The sequence below is a fragment of the Bubalus kerabau genome, chromosome 22, assembly GCF_029407905.1.
Source record: "Bubalus kerabau isolate K-KA32 ecotype Philippines breed swamp buffalo chromosome 22, PCC_UOA_SB_1v2, whole genome shotgun sequence".
Classification (NCBI taxonomy): domain Eukaryota; kingdom Metazoa; phylum Chordata; class Mammalia; order Artiodactyla; family Bovidae; genus Bubalus; species Bubalus kerabau.
In genome coordinates, this window is record NC_073645.1 from 12,208,323 (window position 1) to 12,234,971 (window position 26,649).

The following is a 26,649-nucleotide window of genomic DNA, read 5'->3' on the forward strand; positions in this document are numbered from 1 at the left end:
ATGGCAGACATTGGTAATCAAAAATCATATTCTTTCTCAGTCTCCCACCTGGATATTGTTCTAATAGCCTTAACATTGCACCTCATTAAGCCACCACCAGTTTGGCACCTATTTGCCATCTCAAATCCATTTTCATTTTACTAGCTTAATCATTATTTGTGGAATATATAATTTAATGAAAGTTTCAGTTCAGTTCAGTTCAGCGCTCAGTCGTGTCCGACTCTTTGAGACCCCATGAATCGCAGCACGCCAGGCCTCCCTGTCCATCACCATCTCCTGGAATTCACTCAGACTCAGGTCCATCGAGTCAGTGATGCCATCCAGCCATCTCATCCTCTATTATCCCCTTTTCCTCTTGCCCCCAATCCCTCCCAGCATCAGAGTCTTTTCCAATTAGTCAGCTCTTCGCATGAGGTGGCCAGAGTACTGGAGTTTCAGTTTTAGCATCATTCCTTCCAAAGAACACCTAGGGCTGATCTCCTTCAGAATGGACTGGTTGGATCTCCTTGCAGTCCAAGGGACTCTCAAGAGTCTTCTCCAACAGCACAGTTCAAAAGCATCAATTCTTCGGCGCTCAGCCTTCTTCCCAGTCCAACTCTCACATCCATACATGACCACTGGAAAAACCATAGCCTTGACTAGACGGACCTTTGTTGGCAAAGTAATGTCTCTGCTTTTCAATATGCTACCTAGGTTGGTCATAACTTTTCTTCCAAGGAGTTAGCGTCTTTTAATTTCATGGCTGCAGTCACCATCTACCCTTATAGATACTTTTCTTTTTTAGAACTGAAGTGATTTTATTTTTAAGTATGTGTTAGGAGGAATCAAATGAGACTATTTAGTAAGACTTTGTCCTTGCTGAAAGGAATGTAGAAAAAAGAATGGGAAGCAGAAATTCTTAGCAATTGTGCCCATAATAAATAATCCTTGAACATTAAAAAAAGATAACAGTTATCTTTGAATATACATTATAAACAAAGTAGTTACTAGCTAAAGTAACATAAAAAGTGTGTTGATGAAATTGAAGAAAAAGCTTTTCATGGCTGGAACGTCTAGGAGAGGGGTTTAAAGGAATAACACATTACCAGCATTTTAATGAATCGTTCATTCTGTTTTGCTGACATCATTTCTCACTGATGTCAGATTTGTGATTTGGCACCAAGTGTGTGCTAGTAAATTTTTTTTTTAATATCCTCAGGACAGGCTCAGTATGAATGAAAATACAATTAAGAAAAACCTCCCGAGTCTTTATAAATAAGGATTGCATGAATCTCATTAAAACTAATTATTTCTCAAAGAGGACTGTTGTCACATAAAAAAACTTTCTTGTTTTTTGTACTTCAAAACAGTATATAAAAATAATAATTTTATGTAAACTCTAAAAATACTGTTTAAAAGAACCTAGACTTTCATGAAGCCCACTCTTTGGAGGTAAAACAGTGTGATATAACTTCATCAATTCTTACTTACTTGGGGAAATACATTAGAACAGAAAACTTTTTTCTTTTGAAAGTAGTATGTGATTATATTTTAACAACAAAATTGTAGAAGTGTTGAAAGTACATCATGAAAGGCCCTTCTTTCCCTGTAAACCCAGGATAACCACTGTGACCATTTTGGTATGTGTTCTGGCACTCCTTTGGGCTCCAGTTGAAGTGTACAGGACTATCGCATTTGAATAGTATTCCCTGGAGCTGGGCAATGGGATGTGTACATTCCTATTAATATAGTGTAGGTTTATGTATTTGGATTCAAATCATAAAGTTACCAAACTCAGAATAAACTAAAAATGCAATGTTAATCCTCCATAATACCTACTCTCCCCTCCTCTGCTCACATTTACATTGTAGGCTTTCTGAGAGAAAATTGTATTTTGTAGAGTATTTTTTGCTTATGCATTTTCTCTCATAAGCAACCCATGGTGGAAGATGCTGCAGGTAGCAATGAGTTGTTGTTTATTAAATTTTATGATCACTGTCCTTGAAATCATTTGTCCATGTTTTAGATATTCTAATTATCCTTGCTGCTGCTGCTGCTAAGTCGCTTCAGTCGTGTCTGACTCTGTGCGACCCCATAGATGGCAGCCCACCAGGCTCTCCTGTCTCTGGGATTCTTCAGGCAAGAACACTGGAGTGGGTTGCCATTTCCTTCTCCAATGCTAATTATCCTTAGTATTATCTATATTTCTAACCAAATTAAAATAGAAACTGGGAAAAGTCTAAAAGTATGTATACAGCTTCTAGAACAAAAGAAAGAGAATATCTTTATGAACTGTTTTTGTGTATGGAAAGATTTCTCAGAGAAACTACAAGGTTCTAAACTAAAGAAAAATATGATATATTGGATTTTATAAAAATTTAAAGTTGTTGATTATCAAAGCACGTTATTAAGGAAATGGAAAGGCAAGTTGTACACAGGGAGCAAATATCAGACAAAGGACTTATACCCAGAATATATAGAAGACTCCTTTAGATCAGTAATAAAAAAGACAATCCAGTTGGGGGATAAAATGAGCCAGTAACTTAGATATTTCACAAAAGGAAGTAGAAAACTGACTAATAAACAAATGAAGGACTAGAATTTTTAAAAAAAAACCAATAGTGCCAAATGTTGATAAGACTGTGGAGCACCTGAAACTCTTGAAATGTGGTAGATCTGTGGAATAGAACAGCCACTCTGGAAAGGTGTTCAGTAGTTTCTCACAGGGGTAAGTATGCACCCACCCCTATCTACTCTGTGACCCAGCAGTTCTGCTCCTAGCTATTATTTACTCAAGGGAGTGAAAGCATATGTCCCCATAAAAGACTTGCTCAAGAATGTTTATGCACTTTGTTCATAATAACCCCAAACTGTAAAATCCAAGATTTCCATCAAAGAAGAATGGATCAGTGCTGGTATGTTCATACAACAGAATAATAATTGGAATAAAAAGAATGAACTAGTGATACATGTTACACCATGGATAAATTTAAAAAGTAAGTGAAGGAAGTCAGTTAAAAAAGAATGCATACTTCATGAAATAGTAGTAGCTACCTAAGAGCTTGGTGGGGCTTCGCTGCAAATGGGCATGAGGGAATTTTCTGGGATGGAAGAAGTGTCCTATATTTTGATTGGAGTGGTTGTTACAGAATTCATAGAATTGTATACCTGAGATCTATATATTTCACTATATGTAAATTTTACCTGATTTTAAAGAAAAATCCAAAAGTACAAATTGAGAAATATCCAAGAATATAGAAGATAAAGAGGGTACAAGAGATAGGAGTGGAAGAGTCTGTAACATACCACTTTTTCCTGTAATATCATTTATAGTTCAATAGAAGTCTTCATAGCAAAATCAATGCTTCCTGGGTTGGTTGAAGTAGTGGGTTAAAAAAAAGAAATAGGAAAAGTTACACATACCTTAAATATTTACATATGAATTACTAAAATCAGATAGATTTATAGGGTTTATTAACAACCACTGCCCCATGGCAAGAGTTCATAACCTTATGCCGTGTATCTTGTAGACAGTCTGTTGAAGCTTATGAACTGTTTCTTAGAATGATTTAAATTGATAAAATAAAATTCATAGGATTACAAATATGCCTATTATATTAGTTTTGATTATAGTGGTTATAAAATATTTTAAAATATCTATATAATAATAGTTATAAACACATTTAAATCTATTGGCAGGTCTAATGTTAATTCTGCAGTGTTGATTGTAAATAATATTTTGGTATCTTCAAAAACCGTAATGTGACATCAGTTAGTGATAAAGTTTTAAGTACTGCTTGATTGACTGCATAACATACTTTTTCACATTCAAGTTTATTGACTTCTTTTTCCCCCCTTAATCCAGCCACATGTTTTCATTCTCCCATACTTCCAGAAGTTATATCGTAATTTTGATTTTATCAATATTGAGTTTTTATGTCATAACTAGATAAATGTCGTTTATAGTTAAACCCATTTGCCTGCAGTGTTCCAAAGAATAGGAAGGAGAGATAAGAAAGCCTTCCTCAGTAAGCAGTGCAAAGAAATAGAGGAAAACAATAAATTGAAAAGACTAGAGATCTCAAGAAAATTAGAGATACCAAGGGAACATTTCATGCAAAGATGGGCTCAATAAAGGACAGAAATGGTAAGGACCCAACAGAAGCAGAAGATATTAAGAAGAGGTGGCAAGAATACACAGAAGAACTGTACAAAAAAGATCCTCACGACCCAGATAATCACGATGGTGTGATCACTCACCTAGAGCCAGACATCCTGAAATGTGAAGACCAGTGGGCTTTAGGAATCATCACTATGAACAAAGCTAGTGGAGGTGATGGAATTCCAGTTGAGCTATTTCAGATCCTAAAAGATGACACTTTGAAAGTGCTGCACTCAATATGCTGGCAAATTTGGAAAACAGTGGCCACAGGACTGGAAAAGGTCAGTTTTCATTCCAGTCTCAAAGAAAATCAATCGCAAAGAATGCTCAAACTACCACACAATTGCTCTCATCTCACACAGTAACAAAGTAATGCTCAAAATTCTCCAAGCCAGGCTTCAACAATATGTGAACTGTAAGCTTCAGATGTTCAAGCTGGTTTTAGAAAAGGCAGAGGAACCAAAGACCAAATTACCAACATTCGTTGCGTCATCAAAAAAGCAAGAGAGTTTCAGAAAGCATCTACTTCTGCTTTACTGACTATGCCAAAGCCTTTGACTATGTGGATCACAAAAAACTGTTGAAAATTCTGAAAGAGATGTAAATATCAGACCACCTGACCTGTCTCTTGAGAAACCTATATGCAGGTCAGGAAGCAACAGTTAGAACTGGACATGGAACAACAGACTGGTTCCAAATAGGAAAAGGAGTACGTCAAGGCTGTATATTGTCACCCTGTTTATTTAACTTATATGCAGAGTACATCATGAGAAACGCTGGGCTGGATGAAGCACAAGCTGGAATCAAGATTGCTGGGAGAAGTATCAATAACCTCAGATATGCAGATGACACCACCCTTATGGCAGAAAGTGAAGAGGAACTAAAAAGCCTCTTGATGAAAGTGAAAGAGGAGAGTGAAAAAGTTGGCTTAAAACTCAACATTCAGAAAACTAAGATCATGGCATCCAGTCCCATCATATCATGGCAAATAGATGGGGAAACAGTGCCTGACTTTATTTTTTGGAGCTCCAAAATCACTGCAGATGGTGATTGCAGTCATGAAATTAAAAGATGCTTAACTCCTTGGAAGAAAAGCTGTGACCAACCTAGATAGCATATTAAAAAGCAGAGACATTACGTTGCCGACAAAGATCCATCTAGTCAAGCCTATGGTTTTTTCAGTGGTCATGTATGGATGTGAGAGTTGGACTATAAAGAAAGCTGAGCACTGAAGAATTGATGCTTTTGAACTGTGGTGTTGGAGAAGACTCTTGAGAGTCCCTTGGACTGCAAGGAGATCCAACTAGTCCATCCTAAAGGAGACCAGTCCTGGGTGTTCATTGGAAGGACTGATGTTGAAGCTGAAACTCCAATACTTATGGCCACCTGATGCAAAGAACGGACTCATTGGAAAAGACCTTGATGCTGGGAAAAGTTGAAGGCAGAAGGAGAAGGGGACGACAGAGGATGAGATGGTTGGATTGCATCACCGCCTCAATGGACATGAGTTTGGACATGAGTTTGGAGTTTGTTGCCCATCAGCAACTCTGGGAGTTGTTGATGGACAGGGAAGCCTGCCATGCTGCAGTCCATGGGTTCTCAAAGAGTCAGAGACGACTGAGCCACTGAACTCAATATAAACAATATAGTATATTATAACTGGTTTTTCTACACATTTTGTTTTCCCTTCTTTCTCCCTTTCTCCTCCTTTCTCGCTCTCTTATTTAGTCTCTGCCTTCTTAACTGTAATTTGTCTCTAAACTTGCCTCTAAATTTGAGTCTCTGGAAATGTTTGAGCACATTTGGCATTGTATGAATTTCATCTTCTTCAGGAACCTTTTGTTCATCCCTAAACTGGCTTAGTTTTTCTCTGAGCTTGCTGTATGACTTTCTACTTGAGATGTCCCTTCACTATTCATTCAGGGGTTCTCTATTTTCTGTTTTCTTCTCATGAGTTGAGTTCTTCAGTTTCTGGAACTTGTCATCTTTTTCCATAGGTTTCCCACCCTTGTCTTGGTGGAACACATTTTCTCATAATTTTCTCATAATTTCCTGAGTGAGAGAATATGTGGAAATCAAAATTATTTGAGACTTTGCTTATTTAAAAATGTCTTTATTATAAATTCACACTTGTTTTATAGTGTATCTTGCTGTGGAATTCTGGAGAAGGAAATGGCAACCCACTCCAGTGTTCTTGCCTGGGGAATCCCAGGGACTGGGGAGCCTGGTGGGCTGCTGTCTGTGCGGTTACTCAGAGTCGGACACAACTGAAGCGACTTAGCAGCAGCAGCAGCTGTGGAATTCTAGACTGGGAATAATGTAAAGTCAGAAGGTTTTGTCTAATTGTTTTCTAGCTGCTGGTGTTGCCATTAAAAAGGATGAAGTTATTCTGATTCCAGATTTTTTTTATGAAACCTGATTCAGGCAGTTTCTAAGATCTTAGGTTTATCTCTTCAATATTCTGAAACTTCACTAAAATATGTATGCCTTTATTTGGATCTCTCTCTCTCTTTTTTTTTTTTAATATTCATTATACTCTTTCAGTTTGGAAATTCATGATCTTCAGTTTGGGGTCTTTTTCTTGAATTATATCATGGATTTCTTCTCCTGTATTTTCCATCCTTTTCTCTGGGATACCTATTCATATGTTGCATCTCCTAGATTTTAGGTCTTTTAAAATCGTCTCTTCTGTTTTCCATTTGTTCTTCTATTTATTCTATTTCCTCAGGCTTACACATTTCTAATCCCTCTGTTACTGACCTCCCAGGATTTGATAAGCTTACATGCGTAAAGTATCTAAGCCATGCCCAGCATAGCCTGGCATATAAAGTGTTGGCTGTGAGTGTTGTTTAGCTTCTTCACTAGTTGTTGAGAGCGAGGTCTTTGGTGTGGATTTTTGACATAGCAGCTGTGTGACCTCGGGCAAGCCCTGTAATTTCTTTTACCTACTTCCCTCATCTGTAAAATGCGAATAAGCTCTACCTCTTAGATGTTTGTGAGCATCAAATAAGAATATGTATGTGAAAACGTTTAATACACTGTATAAAACTAGTAGTTATTACTTGCAGCTTTCAAATATCAAATGTTTTTAGTTTGAAAGAAATGATGACTGAGTTACTAGGATTATTTTTAAGATTATTTGATTGCATGTGACTCAGAAAAATGTATAAGCTAGGTAACTTGAGCTAAATGCTAATAATGCTTTTTAAAGAAGTTATTTCTTAATGCTCAACTTCATTATGTTAGGCTGAAGAGAGATTATGAAAATATTCATTTTATGAAAAGCTATGGCTTTACTTCAGATTGTATAAATCTGTGTAATATAATTATTATATAAGAAGGAACTGCTTACTAGCTTAAACCAATGGAGGGAATATTTATTGGAGTTTATTTTTCTTAAATTACATTTGAGATTAGGAAAAATAGAATCTGTCTTTTGGGTTTTCTCAGTAGTATTAATGTAATTTCAAATGTTAGCTCATTTTTGTTAATGGTGGCTTTTTGTTTGTTTGTTTTGTTTTAAGGTTTTTGGATTCAAAGCATAAAAACCATTACAAGATATACAATCTGTAAGTATGTTTTCTTGTTTGTATGCTTGCAAATATCTTCTAAAACAACTATTGAGTGAAAGTTGTTTCCTTGTTAGAGTGAAGTAGAGTTAAAGTTAAAATTTAACAGAATTGTATTCCTAAAACAATTAGTTCAAGAATTCTGATTGAGAGCATTGTTAGGAAGTGTAGTGATGAGGTAAAACAGTGTCAGCACAGATTCATGTTGCTTGATCTGCTTCAAATGACTTGGCATCTAGCCCATCTTTGCACCCATAATCATGTGGAAACTGGAAGTGTAATTCACACAGAGCTTCTATTAAAGCATCAATGCCATCTTCTATGGAGGGAAGCTTCTGATATAATTTTATTCTGTGTCTCTAGGTCAATTGATTGAAAAAGTTATTAGTATATTCTCTAACTGTATATAAGATAAATAAGTTACCTAAATTGTTAAAATGGGTGGTTCTTCTTGTTTGAGGCAGGGGTGTAAGGATTGCCTCTTGATTCAGCTAGCTGACCTTATCTTTAACTTTTCCTTTTTTCTTTTGACTTTGTGAGTAGAGATGTGGAAAAAAAAAGAAAGGAAAGAAAAATGTGAGGAAAATATTAATATCTTACCATTTTGCCCTTGACCATTTTTTCTTCCCCAAATATTGACCATTTTCTACTTCTAAAAAATGATATATAAAATGTGTTATGTTTCTACATGGCTTTTATTTTTTCCTGTGTGATATGTATAAATTCTGCGTTGAAACAATTTTTAATCCCAAGTTATGTTTACTATCTACTATTTAATTTCTGTAGAGTTTATCAGATATAAGAAGATTCTTTTCTAGAGTGAGCGTCAAATATTCACCAAAAATTTAAAGCGTCTCTGTGCCTTATTGGGAGAAGGCAGTAGCACCCCACTCCAGTACTCTTGCCTGGAAAATCCCATGGACGGAGGAGCCTAGTAGGCTGCAGTCCATGGGGTCACAAAGAGTCGGACACGACTGAGCGACTTCACTTTCACTTTTCACTTTCACGCATTGGAGAAGGAAATGGCAACCCACTCCAGTGTTTTTGCCTGGAGAATCCCAGGGACGGGGGAGCCTGGTGGGCTGCCGTCTGTGGGGTCGCACAGAGTCGGACACGACTGAAGCGACTTAGCAGCAGCAGCAGTCCCTTATTGGTTTATGGGATGTTTCTTTTTTATCTTTAATTTAGTGATCTTTGTGCTCTGTTAAGACTTCAGAAGATCTGAGAGTGACATAGGCGCAGGTGTTGTTTCTTAGTTGTAAAATGATTTCCTCAGATCCACAAAGAAGCAGACATTTACTGAGTGCCTGTTATATGTTGGATATTCTAAAACGTTAGCTAGTGCAGAGGTGAATAAGATGTCATTCCAGCCCTCAAGTAATTAGTCTAATGTAAAAAGTAGACAAAGTATTATAGAAGAGGTAACTCTTGTATAGAAGAGAGCTATATGGACAGCAGTCAAAATAATGATTGCCTGTTATAGGGAAGATTTCATAAAGAACAGAATGCTTGAGCTGAGGTGAAAAGAATCATGAAGGTTGACCTACAGGCTTAGGAGGAGGGAAAATGGTGTTGTAGACCTAGAGAATGGCATGTGAGAAGCTTGGTGGCCAGATTTGGTCCATTATGGTCAGATTATGGTGTGTGGAGGGAGCAGTGGTATAATCAAATGAAGGAAAGTAACAGGTGCTGCAGAAACTTAGTTTAGGTGGCACCTGACTCCAGTACTCTTGCCTGGAAAATCCCATGGACAGAAGAGCCTGGTGGGCTGCAGTCCATGGGGTCACCAAGAGTCGGACACGACTGAGCGAATTCACTTTCACTTTTCACTTTCATGCATTGGAGAAGGAAATGGCAACCCACTCCAGTGTTCTTGCCTGGAGAATCCCAGGGACGGGGTAGCCTGGTGGGCTGTGGTCTATGGGGTCGCACAGATTCGGACACGACTGAAGTGACTTCGCAGCAGCAGCAGCAGCTGTTTACAAATGATCTGTGCATGTATCTTTCTCTTTTCTGGACTAACCTCTTCTGCAACAACTTTTGTTGCAGGTGCCACAGGTTTATGTGGAGGAAAATAAGTCACAGAGTTTTGTAGTTTTTGAACAAATGGATTCAGAATTTAAGTTTAAAAAAAAAAAAAGAGGTCATGAACTAACTGCAAAAGCTGGAGTCCACTAAATGAGTCACTTTGGATTTAGACGCTGAGGATTGAGCATGTAGAGCCCCAGAAGGAAGGCTTTAACATTATATCCAAAGAAAAGAAAGGAAATACTTTTCATTCCTGTATGCAGTGGCTTCCTGCTTCCAGAATTTAAAACTTAGGTTTGTACTGTCGGTATTGTGGGTCACTTGTGTTATTTGGTTAAAATCAGCATTGGGATCTAGCCTGGAAACTTGATTGCCTGTTTGTATATCCAAACATTGGACTCTTAAGTTAATGAATTGTCTCATTATTAGTTGAGAGTAGCTTTTGGTGCACATATTTTAACTCGCTTATTCCCCCATCCATTTAATGGAATCATAGAACTGGAAAGTATCTGAAGGAGATCATTTAGTCCAACCTTCTCATTTTACAGATGGGGAATCTGAGGCCTAGAGAAGTTAAGTGAGTTGAACAAGGTCACACAGGTACATATGTTAGCAGACCGTCCACTGTTGATACCAATATTCCCTTTCTGGTTTTTTTGTTTGTTTGTTTTAATCTCCCCCAATTTTACTTACTTCAGAAATTCCTAGAACTACCAAGTTGTAGAATGTTTTGATTTCTGACATCATTTTTCAATCTTCTTACCTATCCCTGTTTATATTTTTGGCTCTGGGTAAGTGAGTCTGATAAGTAGCAGATGTTTCTATTTTGTTTCTTTTATTTTTAGGATATTAATAACATGTGATATATGTCTTTGAAGCCATATGTAAATGGAAAGACCTTAAAATACTTGCACTTAACATACCTATATTCAATAGTATATTAAAATTTTTATGGCAGCTATGACCTATGTGGATGAAGAGTTCTTAACATAGACTTTCTAATTGACTGTTTATATCTCTATATTATTGGGCATTCAGTAAGGTTATTTTAAGAAAGGACAGAATTAGCTTCAAATCATTAACCAAATTCAGATATACTTGGTGAATTAGTACATTAATCAATTTGTTTAGTGCAAGTGTGTGTATTTCATCTTTGTATGTTCCTCTGTAATCTATCTTCTGAGGAGGGTAAGGTGAGGAGGGGGAAGATAGTGTATAAAGATATAATACAGTTCTTGCCTTTGAGGAAGTTAAATATTCCTTAGATACTAATTTTTAAAAGATTGACTATTTCATCATATATTCTCCTTAACATACAACTCTCCATCCTTTTGTGGTAAACCTTTAGCTGTTATTAATTTTTATCTATTAAGTTTTCTTTTGTAAGATAGGGATAGTTCCATTGAAGAAAGTAAAGAAGACACCTACATGCCTAGCTGAATCTATGGCAAGTCTCACTTCTCTGGAAGCTTTTCCAATTAATCTTATCCCTTTCTTCATTTTCTGCTGCTTCATAAAAACTCTTTCAGTGTATCTTCATTTTTCTTATCTCTTGAAAGCCAAAGGAGATGATGATTTTAAAAAGATGTCTTTTGAGTTCTCTTTATAAGGAAGCATAAATGGTTAAATCTTCCTAACACTTGTCTTGGTCAAATCCCATTTCCCATTCATGTATATTCAATTTTGGTTTGTTTTTAAAAACTTGTCCTATCACTAATATACCACAAAAAATTTATAAGGAATAGTGTGTGTGTGTGTATTTGTGCAGTTATCAGAGAAGGTTTTAATTGAGGATCTTCTTTTTTACCCTACTAACCTCTCCCCAGATCACTTTTATCCCTACCAGACCCAGTATATGTTTTCACATACTCCCTATCCATACTTGTAGAGATTTTTGCAATTTTTTGGTCATGTTTTCATTATCACTGTTTGTTGGTTCTGTTATGCCAAATAATGCTCTTGTAGGAATGCTGACTTTGACTAAAATTTGTTATTGTTTTCTAAACTGTTTTATATTCTTTATGTGAAAGTGTGAAACAGTACTGAAAAAAGTTCAGCTTTTGTAATCAGAAGTGCTGGGCTCTTTCATTTATATATTGTGGTTTGGGGCAAGTTTTGTAATGCTCTTGTAAATCTTAGCATTCTTATATATAAAATGGAGATAATATTAACTATTATATGATTGTGAGGATGAATTTGAAAACAAGGAATCTTGGTTGTAAGGTATGCACATCTAGTAGACATTTAGTAGCTCATTGTTTTCACTTTCCCTCTGTTTTTTTCCTGTTATCGATATTTCTTGAGAGTCAAAGTATGAAGGTAGTCATAGTGTTTGAGCTGCTGAAAAAGTATGGGAATTTTATAGATAACTGAAGCTGCATAAAATTCAAAATGTTTATTTTTGTTTTGCTGTCATGAGACCACTTTCTTAGAATTGTTTCCTGGCATATAGTGCTCCCCTTGTCTCCTAAGCTCTAGCTTTACATGATTCCTTATAAAATATTCCATTATGGACTCTTTGGCTTCGCTGGTAGCTCAGATGGTAAAGGACTGCCTACAATGTAGGAGACCTGGATTTAACCCCTGGGTCAGGAAGATCCCCTGGAAAAAGAAATGGCAACCCACTCTAGTATTCTTGCCTGGAGGAGTCCATGGACAGAGGAGCCTGGCAGGCTGCAGTCCATGGGTTCACAGAGTCAGACACAACTGAGCGACTAACACTAACTTTCATTTTTCACGGATTCTTCACTATTGACCATACTCCTCTTTAATCTGTACCAAAGACAGTGTAAAATGGTACTATTTTCATGGTTAGTTCTCTTCTTTATGTCATTTTTTAAAAATTTAAGTGAATATGAAATTATTTAGCAAGGATGTGTATATATGCATCTCATTATTAAATAAATTTTCTTTCTAGCAAACTCAATATACTGAATTATAATATCCTAAAAGGGGAAAACTTGGTTTTCAGTGGTAGTATAAAAGCCGATTTGTTTCAGATCTGACCAGTTAAAAATTAGTGGATTGCCATTTACTTAAGAGTTATTTCAACTTTGTTGTGGAACTTTTTTTTTTTTTTTTTGGCCACAACCACAAGGCTTGTGGGATATTAGTTCCCCGACAAGGGATTGAACCTGGGCTCTCGGCAGTGAGAGCGCCATCCTAACCATTTGACTGCCAGGGGATTCCCTATCTTCATGTGGATTTCAGTTTAAAAGCTGTTTAAAGTAAAAGAACTTTACAGATATTCTCAGGATTTTTAAATGTAAAACACTGGTCCATAACTGCTTATTTGAAACTCTTTGAACTAGTTTTGTTTCAGCATTCAGAATTTTTCAGTTTTTTTAGAACGTTAACATGGAAACATATATTCTGTATTACATAACACCCCAGCAGGATTTGGAACAGTACCTAGAATAGATTGTTTCACTCTTCGTTCTAAATGTATTTCTATTAATTAAAGACTACACATTTTTATAAACTCAGATCTAGTTCACCTGCAGTTGAGTTTACCATACAGTTAAGAGAAAATTTCAGATGTTTAAAAATTTGGGGATTTTGCAGTGGTGGATTAAGAGTCTTTATTTGTTTTAAAGTGCTAAATTTTTGAAAATACCTGGTTTGGCTAGTAGTTGGAGTTACCAGGATGCTGCTGACCACAAACTAATGTATGGAATCCCTTTCTGAGCCTATAAATGTGGCCTGTTAATCATGAGTCAGCCAGTGCATGATAGCAAATGTGTGACTACTGGTAAAAAGACAGATTTTAGCATGCTGTAAATAATATGCTAAGTCAATGTTTTTCTGTATTGATTTTACTTACTACTCTTTCATTACTCTCAGACTTGAATTAAAACTTACAACCTGAGAGATTATTGAAAAAGATGACCTTTGGCTTATCTACGGAGGGAAAGATCAGGTTTAAAATAACTGAGTTAATGTTGTGTTTGAGTAGATTAGCATCATTCACTTTCATTCTTTGCTTTAAATTTTCCCCTACTTTTTTTTTAACTGTTTTAACATACATCTTTTATAATAATAGTTTGAGAAAACTATGTATGCTCAATTAAAAGGCAAAGATAAAATTGAAACTAGTTAGTTATTTACACGTACTTGTGAAATAAAAAACAAGTCCTTTAGCGTGTGTAATTTTCATAAAGGAAATGGTGAAGGTGTGGATGCAGGTGAATTTGCCCTGTTTTATATTAGTGACATTACAAGTTTTGCAACCAAATGTATAAGCTCTGATTGTGTACACTTAGCATTTTAAACCTAGATTTCCTTAATTGTAAAATGTGGATTGAAGAATGGGACCTACTTCATAGGATTCTTAGGATTAAAAGAAGTAGTTAATGTAAGATATTTAACATAATGCCTGGTATATTATAAAGGTTCAGAAAATGTTTGTTACTGTTGCACTTTTTTTCCTCAAGTGCACAAGATAATTTTATATCAAATTAAAATTTTTCTTTTAGATGTGCTGAAAGACATTATGATACCGCCAAATTTAATTGCAGAGGTAAGTATAGGTACACTTAGATAACTTGAAGCCAGCAGTCTAAATTTTACTGTCATACCAATAATGAATAATCTCAAGTATTAAGTGATATATTTATCTTAAAGATGGTCTGAGAAAATTTGAAATTAATTTTGCTGTTGTGTTTTTGGAAATAAGTATCATGTAAATGAGGAAGACTAAATTGAATTAACTGAAAACTAGGAGAAATTTATAGACTAACAGAATAAAGAGAGGGTTATATCGGTGATTTGAGGCATTTGGCATGATAGTAAGAGATTACAGGGAGAAAGGAGAATGACTTAATTCTGTAATGGAACATGACCTGTACAGTGGAAAAGGGTATAATGAAATATGGATAAAAGGAGCCTGATAGATGAAAGCAAAAACTGCTTTAAGTGAGTTATTCTCCAGGTGTAGCATATTTTATCTCCGAGTCCACAAAAACTTTCATTTGTGTTTGTGGAACTCTTTGAACCACGAGAGACCTGGGACGTTGAGAAGCTTGGCAAGATGCTGCTGTGATAGTCACAAAGAGAAAATTGATGCCGTGAGCTACCGATTTGCCATTGTTCCTTCCTAAATACTTATAGGGACAGACTTTCAAACTTGGTTTGAGAATTCAGAAGTGCTGAAATAACTGAGAGCTAGGGTAGATTTATTACTAAGAATGTTTCATTTTTAGTGGATTTTTGCTGTTTACTGGTCAAAGAGTGTCTTAATTGAGCTTTATCCACCTTCGAATAGACATTTAACAGGTTTTCCTGGGTATTTTTGTATGCCACTGGGGAAATGAAGATGAAATGATGGTTCAGCTAGGCAGATGACTAAATCAAAGCTGTCCTGATGACTGCCTGTAGTAGCAGTCATTGTCTGAAGAGCTGTTCTGTCAGACCAAAGGCTTAATTGAGTCTATCTTGTGTCACATTATGAATGATTTGGTTGAAGATATAAAAGACACACTTTTCACATATTTAAGTGACACAGAGGATAATTAGTTGAATGTTAGGATTTTTATAGAGTGGAACCTAGGCAGAGACCAATAAGATAAAATTTAAGTGACATATTTAAAGTGTTATTTCTAGAAAAAAAATTTTTTAAAACCTCAACCCCAACTATGGGAACAGAGAAGTTTTGAGTTCTTACAACTTATGTGAAAAGTCCTGAAACTTTGCATGATAAACTTTGCTGCAGTTGTATACATTATAAACAAAAAATTTTTAAGTGTCTTTTGTAAATGTCTTTAGAGTTGTGTGTATGCAACAGTTACATTTTCGAGACCATCTTTAAAATAATATGCTTGGCCTTTCTGTTATATAAAGCATAAAATGCAGTCTTTTGCATTATTGATGTATTAGTGATCTTTGCTTTCTTTGGAATACATATTTTGTGATAATGCAATATTATAGATATTATAGTTCCTTTTGCTAGAAAATGTATTGAGAGCCCTGATAAGAGGCTCACGTGATGTTTCATTTTGAGTTTACCTCTCCCTCTCTTATGTTGTGACCTCTGATATGTTGCTATCCATTGCCTCCATCATAAAGTGAGGAAAATAATACTTGACTTACCTGTCTAATGGATAAATTTGAGTTAATGAGAGATTATTTTCTGTTCAAAAATTAGAAAATTATCAGACAATAAATTTTTTCTTTATAGTTCAGATATTTTTAAACTATTTGTATGCAACATTTCTAAAGTTAACCTACTTGTAATAAGCAATTCAAGTGAGATTATTTTCTTATTCTGAGGTTATCTTTTTATCACAGTTGCACAGTATCCCTTTGAAGACCATAATCCACCACAGTTAGAACTTATCAAACCCTTTTGTGAAGATCTTGACCAATGGCTAAGTGAAGATGACAATCATGTTGCAGCAATTCACTGTAAAGCTGGAAAGGGACGAACTGGTGTAATGATTTGTGCATATTTGTTACATCGGGGCAAATTTTTAAAGGCACAAGAGGCCCTAGATTTCTATGGGGAAGTAAGGACCAGAGACAAAAAGGTAAGTTATGTTTGATTTTTTTTTTTTCTGTCTACTTAGATCTGAGAATTTATTGGAAAATAAATTTTTACAAAGATAATTGGTAACCCTTATTTTCCTTCCTCTAAACATTTAAGTCAGTATGCTACCTTAACTTTCATATGAGCAAATGGCAGATTCACTGAAGTTTTTCTCTTCATGCCTGCATTTTCATATCATGCTGGCAGATCTTACCTGTGAACAGGATTGCAAAGTTTGGTCTCATGAAATCTTTACAAAGCATTTTAAAAAGTAACACACTGATCAAAAGTAAGATTTATATTCCTGAAGCTTGCTTGAAAATAAAATGTCTGTGGATAATAACTTGGATGCCATTACTTAGTAAGTGTGATCTTTACTTTTATAATACATAAAGATTGTTTTTTGATTTGAATATTTATAAGTGAAATTATAATTAAGATTAGTCAAAGGTTCTTCTCTTATTCAGAAAACTAAAGACTGCTAAAAATCATTGACAAATTTGTGTAATACATGTGAAAGCAAAAAGTGAACTCTTGCGAGAATTTTTACAGTGATTTTCAAGGAATTTATTTCTTTGGATAGTAAGTATGACAAAACATGTTTACATTTCTTACAAAGGGAGTTTGTACATTTCTGTCTCCAAGAAAGAAAAAAAACAAACCAAACTACTTCAGTTAGGGGAAAGAGAGTTCTATTGGAAGACATCTGAACTTTATGTGAAAATTTATTATAGTTTTAATAATTTTTGCAATGAGGAGGGCTTTCTTTGAGTTTAATTTCTTTTTAATTTAACTTCAAAACAGAAACATAGGTGATCGTAACTATCATTTTCAGCTGTATAGTTGCACTGATTTTTGTTCCTTTACTTCTTCCTCACTTGTTTTATTTGTTGTTACTTTTTTGAATTATATCTAAAGATACCAAAGCATGGTTTGTTGATGATAGTTTACAAAATTGAATCTTAACTGTTGATGCATGATTTGGTGAATATTGATTATAATAACTTGCTGTACACTTCTGTATACTATGTGTACCATGGAACTGTAGCGCTAAAATGAATTCCAGAGCAGAGGACCTGAGACATTTATTTTGGTTCATTCTTTCTTAATGTAGAGGGAAACAGCTGCTTTTACTGACTGAAAATATAGAAGGTAAATTTTTCTGTACTTAAGTGAATAAATGTAGGACAGCACAAGGAAAAGTGACTCAATGAGAAGAAAAGCTAGAGAGATGGATCAAATTAAAGTACAGTCACCGAAGCAGTGGTAGAAATTTAAAACAGGGTTGATGAGTACCACACAGTTCAGTTATTGAAAAGAAAGAAGGTAAAAAGAATTTAAAATAAAAATAGAAAACTTGTGTAACGTGAAGCCAGAAATAGCTTTCAGTTCAGTCATTCAGTCGTGTCTGACTCTTTGTGACCCCATGGACCGCAGCACGTGAGGCTTCCCTGTCCATCACCATCTCCCGGAGTTTACCCAAACTCATGTCCATTGAGTCGGTGATGCCATCCAACCATCTCATCCTCTGTTGTCCCCTTCTATTCCCGCCTTCAGTCTTCCCCAGCACCAGGGTCTTTTCAGATGAGTCACTCTTCGCATCAGGTGGCCAAAGTATTGGAGTTTCAGCTTCAACATCAGTCCTTCCAGTGAACACCCAGGACTGATCTCCTTGGAGTCCAAGGGACTCTCAAGAGTCTTCTCCGAACACCACAGTTCAAAAGTGTCCATTCTTCGGTGCTCAACTTTCTTTATAGTCCAGCTCTCACATCCATACATGACTACTGGAAAAACCATAGCCTTGACTAGATGGACCTTTGTTGGCAAAGTAATATCTCTGCTTTTGAATATGCTATCTAGGTTGGTCATAACTTTCCTTCCAAGGAGTAAGCGTCTTTTAATTTCATGGCTGCAGTCACCATCTGCAGTGATTTTGGAGCCCAGAAAAATAAAGTCAGCCACTCTTTCCACTGTTTTCCCATCTATTTGCCATGAAGTGATGGGACTGGATGCCATGATCTTAGTTTTCTGAATGTTGAGCTTTAAACCAACTTTTTCACTCTCCTTTTTCACTTTCATCAAGAGGCTGTTTAGTTCTTCTTCACTTTCTGCCATAAGGGTGGTGTCATCTGCATATCTGAGGTTACTGATACTTTTCCTGGCAGTCTTGATTCCAGCTTGTTCTTCATAGAACTAGCTTTAAGTTAGGGACTTTTAAACTATTTATGTTATATACCTTTTAAAAAATATGAAAAAAACTATAAATATTCCCCAAATTTTGTTTCACTTTTTTATGCCAGAATCAGTGGCCTCTGCTTGAGAGTAATGAATAAATCCAAGTGGTTACAGATTAACCAAAATTAAACTTTGGTGTTCTCCTCAGTAGTAAATTTTGTGAAAGAGTCCTACTATTTAGCCTTTAACACATTGAAACTATGCCATTGTCTTTGACTTGGCAATTTTTATGTCATATTTGATATCCAATCAGCTTTGACTTTGTTCTTGGTGAAAACAAATGCCCAGAACCCTATCACGTAAGAATGAAAGAGCAAACGGGAATCTTTTTTCTTGTTTTTTTTTTTGGCCAGATGAAAGTAGGCTTGTGTTAGCAAATAAGAATTTTCTAAGACTCTTCAGATAAATTCATATTGTGTCATTTTCTTTGCCTTCTAGTTATTGAGATCATTTTTGGCAAGATCCTGCATGTGTTAGGAAGGAAAGGATTATAACTCCACAGTTTTGTTTCAACATTGAAGAGTTAAACTGTGTTAATGAATTTGTATATTATGCTATAGTATTTGTTTTCCTAAAGCCAGTGAACTTAATATGTAGCAAAGAATTGCATAGATGCTACCACTTCTTGACAAAAACCTGCTGCTGCTGCTGCTAAGTCGCTTCAGTTGTGTCCGACTCTGTGCGACCCCACAGATGGCAGCCCACCAGGCTCCCCCATCTCTGGGATTCTCCAGGCAAGAACACTGGAGTGGGTTGCCATTTCCTTCTCCAATGCATGAAAGTGAAAAGTGAAAGTGAAGTCGCTCAGTCGTGTCCGACTCTTGGCGACCCCATGGACTGTAGCCCACCAGGCTCCTCCATCCATGGGATTTTCCAGGCAAGAGTACTGGAGTGGGTGCCATTGCCTTCTCCGCAAAAACCTGCTAAGAATCCTTTATTTAAAGTCCTGACTTTACTGAATTTGGCACCTCTCTCAACAGTAGATTTTTTTTGTGACAGATCCTCTTGCACAGTCTGTGATTCAAAACTTGGCTCTTGTGAAGCAGTAGGATACTTTCACAACAGTAGATAAGCTTTCTCTTGGGATTAATGGTAGAGTCTTATACACTAGTGCATTCTGGTGAACACAGGATGGAGTCACAGTGACAGGTAGAACTTCTGATTTTACCAGAGCCATAAAACCAAATTTTGCTAGTCATTAAGGTGTACTCTCTGTCTACAGAATAATGATATTGCTTCAGAAGCCTTTTTCTGGGCCAAGAAACGTCACTGTTTTGAAAATGTTAATGTCCTCTGAAGTTTCCATAAAGGACTCCAAATCAGGAGTTACTGTTTGTGTCACCAGGCATGTATTTGATGAAAACTAGTAGCTGGCTAAGCGGAGACGTCATATGCTGAAGGGAAGTGGCACCTCCAGTCCTTTCATGACCTGCTTCATAGTTTTCAGGGTTTTTTTGGAATGGAAAAAATTGGTTGATAGAGGTACTACAACAGTCTTACTTTTTCTGTTGCAAACTACAAGTATGACTTCATCTAATGGTTAGAAATAACAATATATATAATAATATATTTTTAACTTTTAAAAATATGTCTTTCTCTTGTCATAAGAAAACTTAATAGAAAATAAAAATAAGAAAGCTTAGAAAAATAAACTTTCTCTTATCATAAGAAAACTTAGTGGAGCATATTAAAGCTGATGTTATATAACTGTGGAATTTTTCCAGAGAAATAAGTATCTTATAATAAGTATAATTGATTATCCAAAGTAGTTTTATTCTTGAAACATCTGCTAAGAGATTTATCCTCTTAGCAGTATTTTAGGTTGAGTCTTGAATTTGCATTTTTGAAATTGTGAACCACAATTATAGAAGATACATGCATTTTATCAGTTTTGTAGTGTAGGATTAATTTTATTAGAACTGTCTTTAATGTTCTTTTGCTTGTATCCTTCACCGTCTGAGCCATCAGGGAAGCCCAACTTTACAGAGAAACACTAAGATACTGAAGAAAGTTATGTCCTTGTGACATTTTTATAGGAGCAAAATGTTTCTTCTCCTCCTCTTCCCCCTTCCCCTCCCTCTCCCCTACCCTCTCTACCATCTTGCTCCTCCCCAGTCCTCCCCCTTGATTTGAAGAAAGAGGAACTGGTTGTCCTGTTTTTGTTTTAGGATTTATAGACTTTGCAGAGACTCTCCTCAGATTAATCTAGCGCAGTCTTGCCATTTTTCTCGATATACTTGGTACAAAATAGATGGCAGAGCGGTGGGTTGCCTCTTCACCATAAAATGTGCAGTTCAGTTCAGTTCAGTCGCTCAGTCGTGTCTGACTCTTTGCGACCCCGTGAATTGCAGCATGCCAGGCTTCCCTGTCCATCACCAACTCCTGGAGTTCACTCAAAATCACGTCCATCAAGTCGGTGATGCCATCCAGCCATCTCATCCTCTGTCATCCCCTTCTCCTCCTGCCCTCAATCCCTCCCAACATCAGAGTCTTTTCCAATGAGTCAACTCTTCGCATGAGGTGGCCAAAGTCCTGGAGTTTCAGCTTCAGCATCATTCCTTCCAAAGAACACTCAGGACTGATCTCCTTTAGAATGGACTGGTTGGATCTCCTTGCAGTCCAAGGGACTCTCAATAGTCTTCTCCAGCACCACAGTTCAAAAGCATCAATTCTTCGGCGCTCAGCCTTCTTCACAGTCCAACTCTCACATCCATACATGACCACTTGAAAACAATGTGCAGTTAGTAATACCCAAATAAGACTTCAGGGTTTGATTGTTGCAGAGAAGTCAAAGTACAACTGATAACCTCTTACTTAAAAAAAGTTTTCTGAGAGTAGGATAACTACTTGAGGGAAGACTCTTTTATTCAGTAATTTATAAGAAAGCAATCATGTTATTACTTTTCTAGGAATCATTTCTTTGCATATTTGGTCTTTACCTTATGAGCACATGGCAAAAAGTCTAAAATGAACTGTTGATGGTTCCCACTCAAATAAAGCTTCTAGGGTTGCTTCCCATCTAGTCTATGACTTACCCTATCTGCATTTGTATTTACATTTACATTTCAGAACTAAAATAGATAACCATATTATTACCAACTATGAATTGAATTAAAATGCCCTACCAATACTGGTATTGGTATATACTGGAAAGATGTATATTGGAATATATTGGAAAGTGTATATTTTGGAAAGATGCCCCACATTTCTGAATTCAGAGAGAAACTTCTATTCCTGACAAACATGCACAAAATCTCTGCTATTTCTCTCTTTCGTCTTCTCCCTTCTAGAATGGTGGCAGATTAAGTATGAATTAATACTTACTTTCTTTAAATTTTAGGAAAAAATTTTGAGATTTTTATTTTCTTTTTGAGAAGATTTGTTTTCAAAGCAGTTATTAAAGTTCTTGTGTGTTATGATCTCTATACATGAATTCATTAGCTTATCTTTAATGAAGACTTCTGTCTTCTAGAAGTAGTAGACACTTTATTCTGAGTGACCCCAAGAAGAGGAAATTTTCTAGTTTCTTTGAGGGATGAATTTATGTGCTAGTATAATCAGGTTATTTTTTTCTGGTCTATTTATTAAGTTTCCCCATATGGTAACCTAATGAAAATTTCTCATCTTTTCATTTCAAGCAAAGTAAGCTATAATTATCCTCTTTTTTGGCTTAATAAAGCTCTGACTATAAGGTTTTTATTTTTTCTAACACAGTAATTCTCCTGGGTTAAACTGTGTTTTGCTAATACATGGTATTTAAACCTGTTATCCAATCTATATATGCATAAAGTTGTTATTATACCTTGAAGAATCTTTTGTTGTTTAGTCACTAAGTCATGTCTGACTCTTTTGCAACCTCATGGACCAGATCCCCCTAGGCTCCTCTGTCTGTGGGATTTCCCAGGCAAGAATACCGGAGTGGGTTGCCATTTCCTTCTCCAGAGGATCTTACTGACCAGGGATCAAACCCTTGTCTCATGCATTGGCAGGTGGTTTCTTTACCACTGAGCTGTGAAGAATCTTAGCAGTTATTTAATTCAGAACCCATTTAATATAAATGGTAAAACAGATTTGCAAAGATCATTTTCCCCTGGTCATTTAATCTATGTAATAACTGAAAACCTTGTCTCCTATCCTCAAATCCAGTATTTTTTCTACTGTACTATGTTCTCCTATCCAAATTGGTTTTATTATTTTAATCCCCAAAGCCAAAGTAAAAATAGAAATTTTTAAAAAGGAAAAAAGAAGTGTATTTTAATGTATTAGAACTCTTTCAGTTTCAAGTCACAGAAACCCAACTCAAAATAGCTTAAACATAAGGAGACATTTATTGGCTTGTATAAACTTAAAAACTCTGACCTGGATCTAGATGTTTAACATATGTCAGAAATCTGTCTCTCAACTCTGTATTTTCATCTTTCTGTACTTTATTTTAGGCAGACTTTTCACAAGTAATGGCAAGGTAGTAGCTCTGGGTTTATGTGCTACTTTAGCAACTCCAATGGGATGAGAGCTACAATTCAAGCAAAAATTTCTAGATTAGGTTCTAGTTTACCTGAATTAGGGTATGTTCTGATCCTTAACCAAACATTCTAGCCAGAGGCTTGGGGCATATATCCGAAGCTGAAGACTAGGCCCTACCTCTTTCTCCCTGCAAGTCACAGGGAGAGAGAGAGCATCCTAAAGGGAAAAGGATGCTACATAGCATTGTTGCTCTCTTCCCATTGCAGTTGCCAAAGTAGACAGCATATAAACCTGTAGCTACACAAAGAGAAAAACAGCAGTCTTCTGTTTCATATCATTCTCAAGGATTCTGTGGGTAATGTACCACTCTTCAGCACACTGTTTATAGTTAGTTTCATAGAACTGAAGCACAGTAATACTCTAAACTTTGGAGGTCTGTTGTCAGTAGGAAAAACAAGAGTTCTGAGAGGTTGTGAAGTCTTTCATTTTACATAGTTAGTATGCATACTGTTAGAAAACCCAGGACATAGGAGTAAAAAAAAATTAGAGTCTTATTTAAGTTCAGATCTTGTTTTTGAACAAAGTGATTATGTACATTAGGACTGTTTTCTTATCCTTAGAAAAGATCTGTCTTGTAAAGTGGTTGTAGTTTTAGGAATATATGTAAAATGTCTGGCATGTAGCTTAATATACAATAACTTGTGTCCATGGGGTTGCACAGAGTCGGACACGACTGAGCATCTGAGCATACACTGTTATATGATGTCATTGTAATACTCACCGTTCTTAAGAACCATATTTCTTCCTTTGTTGAATTACTTTCTTGTAATAATCTTATTGTAATCACTCTGAAACATGGGTTTCCAAATTTTCAAGCAAACAGTGTCATGTTAAAACATTTACATTGTTTCTGAGTTTAGATGTGCCAGTGAGTAGTTTACTGAGGAAGAAAATTACTTTTTAAACTGAGGAATCTAGATTATAAGTTCATCTTGAAGAAGATGATATAAGAGGGTTGATGCACAGCAAAATGCGTAAAACTGGACCAAGAATACCATTTTATATTAACACAGGGCACACTCCACAATGCAGACTTAGCAATAATAGAGTGTTAAACATAACATCACAATATATTAAGCAAAAACTGGAAGAAATTAGAAAAATTGATAGCAGTGCTAGTAGAAATCTTTTTAACGTACTTTAAGGTTGTACGCGCGTGCTCCTTTGCTCAGTTGTGTCCGAGTCTTTGTAACCCCGTGTACTGCAGGCCACCAGGCTTCTCTATCCATGGGATACACCAGGTGAGAATACTGGAGTGCATTGCTGTTTCCTCCTCCAGGGGATCCTCTGGACCCAGGGATCAAACCCGTGTCTCCTGCATTGGCAAGCAGATTCTTTACCACTAAGCAACCTGGGAAGCCCTCACTTGAAGATCAGAAAGATACAAAATAAGAAGATATGTAGATTCCTTGAATAATATAATAAAATCCCATAAAATATATTTGTTTTCTCATTTTAAAAAGTTATAAATATTAATAATTCATTAGGCCAACCATAAAAATCTCACCTCCAAGTAGAAATATCTAAGCCCCATCCCTTTGTTATAATTCAGTAGAATGAGAAAATTTGTTAAAATATTTAATCAAACTAAATCAACTATTTGGAAACTTAAAAATTCTTTAAATTTTGGGTCATTGAAGAAATAGAAATTCATATTAGGTATTATTAAAATAATAGCAAATTGGAGAGAGATGGATTAATAAAGATGAAAATATAAATTTATGAGTTAGCAAACAGTAAGCCATTTGAACTAATAAATCCAAACACTGATTGTATAAGAATGCCATTAAAATCAATACATCTTTTTGGAAGCCAATCAAAGGAAAAAGAGAAAACAGAAAAATCAGATGTTAGGTTTGAGAAAGGAGATAGAACTACAGTGTGAAAGTGATATTAAAAATTATATTCAAATCTATGCTAATAAATTTGAAAATGTCAATGGAAAATGGACAGTGTTTTAAAAATTATTTTAATTGGAGGCTAATTACTTTACAGTCTTGTGGGTTTTGCCATACATTGACATGAATCAGCCATGGGCGTACGAGTGTCCCCCATCCCGAAGCCCCCTCCCATCTCCCTCCCCATCCCACCCCTCAGGGTTGTCCCAGTGCACCGGCTTTGAGTGCCCTGTTCCATGCACTGAACTTGCACTGGTCATCTGTTTCACATGTGGTAATATACATGCTTCAGTGCTATTCTCTCCAATCATCCCACCCTCGCCTTCTCCACAGAGTCCAAAAGCCTGTTCTTTATATCTGTGTCTCTTTCACTGTCTCACCTATAGGGTTGTCATTACCATCTTTCTAAATTCCATATATATGCATTAATATACTGTATTGATGTTTTTCTTTCTGACTTCCTCTGTATAATAGGCTCCAGTTTCATCCATGTCATTAGAACTGATTCAGATGTGTTCTTTTTCATAGCTGAGTAATATTCCATTGTGTATATGTACCACGACTTTCTTAATAAGTATGTTATCATAAATGTTTCAAGGTGAAATACAAAGTCTGAATAGACTATCTAAGAGTGAAAATGTGTAGGAGCCTTCAAGAAGTAAGTAACAGATTTGTATTTCAGCCCGCTATAATACCTTGAAGCATCAAATGATTATGTTATTTAAATTGGTCCAGGTGTTGGAAGGGATGTAACTTCCCAGAGGATTGCTCACATTGCCCTCCTACCTCAGTGTGATAAGGATAACATTTTTAAAACCAGAAAGCATAATACAGGGGAGGTTAAATAGTTTGGCCAAAAGTAAGAGTAAGTGGAAGGGAGTTGGGAGAGATAAGAGTAGAAAATGAAGTTGGACTGTATTTTTATGTTTGTTAAAAAATTATGGGCTTCTCTGGTGTCGCTCAGTGGTTAAGAATCTGCCTGCCAAGCAGGAGACACAGGTTTGATCCCTGGGTTAGGAAGATTCCCTGGACAAGGAAATGGCAACCCACTCCAGTATCCTTGCCTGGGAAATCCCATGGACAGAGGAGCCTGGGGTTGTGAAAGAATTGGACAAGACTTAGCAACTAAACAACAAACATGAGGGATTATAGTATTTAATAAACTTGTTCTTATTTGGGTAGACACTGGGAAGCCATTTAACATTTTGAATTATGTGATTAATCTTATATTTTTGTCAAATTAAAAGTGTGTTTCCTTTGCTCTATGATAGTGATGGTATTAGAAGAGATTTGGCTCTCAGATGCTGGAGAAAATAGTAAGTGAGTAATTAAAAGAGGTTGGTCCATGCAAAAATATGAAAGCTTCAGCTCTGATATATTGTTTTTTATGCACTTGTGAGATTTCCAGCTCAAAATGTCCAGCCATGTAAATTCTGGACTGGGAGTGAGGAGTGAAGTCATATTGAGAGACACAGTTTTGGGAGTTAATGTGTAAGATTTATAATTAAACTACTGAAGTAGACGGGGAAACAGTGGCTGACTTTATTTTTCTGGACTCCAAAATCACTGCAGATGGTGACTGCAGCCATGAAATTAAAAGACCCTTACTCCTTGGAAGGAAAGTTATGACCAACCTAGACAGCATATTAAAAAGCAGAGACATGACTTTGCCAACAAAGGTCCGTCTAGTCAAGGCTATGGTTTTTCCAGTGGTCATGTATGGATGTGAGA

The 26,649-nt window shown here is 36.1% G+C and overlaps 1 protein-coding gene across 1 annotated transcript in view; it reads left to right on the forward strand.

Annotated features, from left to right (window-relative positions):
• Window positions 1-26,649, forward strand: part of PTEN (phosphatase and tensin homolog) — a 101,337-nt gene that overhangs the window by 56,027 nt on the left and 18,661 nt on the right. Inside the window, exons 3-4 of the mRNA XM_055560600.1 lie at window positions 14,214-14,257; window positions 16,024-16,262. Of these exons, the coding sequence (XP_055416575.1) occupies window positions 14,214-14,257; window positions 16,024-16,262 (283 nt within the window). The remainder of the gene's footprint in view (window positions 1-14,213; window positions 14,258-16,023; window positions 16,263-26,649) is intronic.